At 34.7% G+C, this 2,349-nt stretch overlaps 1 protein-coding gene across 1 annotated transcript in view; it reads left to right on the forward strand.

Moving 5' to 3' along the window:
- Positions 1 to 412: 412 nt before the first annotated feature.
- The window catches only part of Trissin (trissin), an 11,023-nt gene continuing 9,086 nt past the window's right edge, over positions 413 to 2,349 (forward strand). Inside the window, exon 1 of the mRNA XM_027365733.2 lies at positions 413 to 721. Within this exon, the coding sequence (XP_027221534.2) occupies positions 697 to 721 (25 nt within the window). The 5' untranslated portion in view covers positions 413 to 696. The remainder of the gene's footprint in view (positions 722 to 2,349) is intronic.

Genomic DNA, 2,349 nt, shown 5'->3' on the forward strand with positions numbered 1-2,349 from the left:
CTTCGTTACACATAGATCGTAGTTCAGGGAAAGAAGAATAAAGAGAGTGTCTAAAGGTGAAACAGTTAAGAACAAAGAAGAAAAAAAAAGATAAGAAAAAAATCACCCGTTTGGAATCGAAGTCTCCAGTGTCCAGAAGCTCAGGAAGACGTTGTAAAGCTTCTCAAGTGACGTCGGTGTTTTGGTGTGACGTGAATGGCTGTTTGACCTGTTACGTCATCGCATTCCGGCCTCGTGATTGGTCAGTTTGAGGCGAAGAGGTGGAGCTCGACGATGAATGAAATCGGGGGGGGATATGTATACTTTGAAAAGTGATAAAGAGAATATGTTATTATCTATTTATACATTTTCCGTCGAGCTATGGTTACGCCGCGTTACATTTTATATATATATACACAAGCGTTTGAAAATTAGTCGCATCATGTGGACGGTTGATCTGCTCTGAATGAACGTTCTCCGCCCACCCTCGACCTGCGCGCGCCATCTTGGATCCCGGACGGCCAAAGTTTAAAAGCGCCACCCCAGACTCACCTCAGCCCAGAGCTCAGCCAACCTCCTTCCGCTACACAAAGGTGCTCGAACCATCAGCCCGCTAGGATGTGCTAGGACGAACCACACGCCGAAGACAAGAAATTCAACCGAAACTCGCCATCAGCTTCAACCCAGTTCGTTCACATCCTCAAGACAACACCAGCCATGCACTCGTTTGTTGTGATCCTTGGTAAGACACTTGTAGTTTAATCAAAGTTGTTGATTCCTTTTTCATTGCTCATGCGTCTATATTTTGTGTTTTTTCACTTTCCATTTTCGTTCGTTGTGTTTATGCAATGATTTTGATAACTTTTGCTGTCATCGATAAATTTTTCTGTATCTGGGAGGGGATGCCTTTTTAGGTTTGTGTATGTATTGCGAAGTTTTGGCTTGTTGTGTGCGTGTGTGTGTACTTGCATGTGCGTTTGTTTTATTAAGTGTTTTATTTATTACTATTATCAAATCTATTGTTATTATCATTATTACTTTTATTCATTTACTAAGTCGTCCTTCGCAAAGTTAGCACATGAAGATTTATACATCATTTAGGGTAATTAAAGAGATATTAATAATAGTATCATGCCAATGTTTAATATAAGATAGATAGTATCATTAGTGATAACAATAATGACTATAATACAGGGGTCCTCGGTTTACGACGGTCTCCACGACGCTAGAAATCATTTACAGTATTGCAGTATTTACAGTTTGCGTTCCGCGTGTTCCTTTAACCCTATTTATGTTTTCATGTACGCCATAGAAGTGTCTTGTTATGTTTTAGACTCTGACTTTAATGCATGTATACGTACTGCATTAGCATATGTGAGTGACTTCGGTGCTTATTTACGTACGTACATGTACTGTATTTAGGTGTGTTCCGACTTACGTCAAAATCCGGATACGACGCAATCGTAGGAACGGATCTCTATCGTAAGTCGAGGACCCCCTAGAGTTATAGTAGTAGCAGTAGTAGTAGTAGTAGTAATAGCAATAATAGTCATGCTATGAATCATAATACAAAGAATATTGCATATATGAAAGTGAGGATAACTGTAACAACTGTAATGATATTGAATAGCAGTGCTTATAATGATCATGATCATCATACTGATAATCATAATGAGCCTAAGAAAAACAGCAACAGCAGTTGTTGTAGTAATATCTTTAATGATAATATTAATGATTTGTCAATAATTATAATGATAATAGTAATGATAATGATAATAACAGTAATGACAATAATAAGAATAAGAATAATGATATTGATAATGATGTTAATGATCATAATAATAATAATGATGATAACAATAATGACAGTAATCATAATGATAAAAATGATGGGAACATTAATGATAGTAATGATAATGATAATAATAATGATAGGGATGTTGATAATGATAATAATAGTAATAATTATAAAGATAATGATAACAACAATAACAATAAGGATAATCATAATGATGATGGTGATGCTACTAATAACAATGATAACAATAACAACGATAACATTAATAGTAAATCAAAACAAACCTTAAAAGTTGCAAGTGAAATGTGGATACACTCCCGTAGACTTAATCGAGATAACTAATCAGTAAAAACTCAACTGATGTTACAAAGTCATAGCTTGTTAAACGATGAATTTGATACAAAGATAATAGCACAAATAATTATCATAGTGTTAACCATGATACTAATTATAACGAGGGTGATTATGATAATGATTATAGTAATACTGATGATAATGATAATACTAATGATGGTAATGAAAATGATAATGATGTTGATCATAATGATATGGTATTAGTAATGATAATAATA

The sequence above is a fragment of the Penaeus vannamei genome, chromosome 28 (assembly GCF_042767895.1).
Source record: "Penaeus vannamei isolate JL-2024 chromosome 28, ASM4276789v1, whole genome shotgun sequence".
In the NCBI taxonomy this organism is placed as follows: Eukaryota; Metazoa; Arthropoda; class Malacostraca; order Decapoda; family Penaeidae; genus Penaeus; species Penaeus vannamei.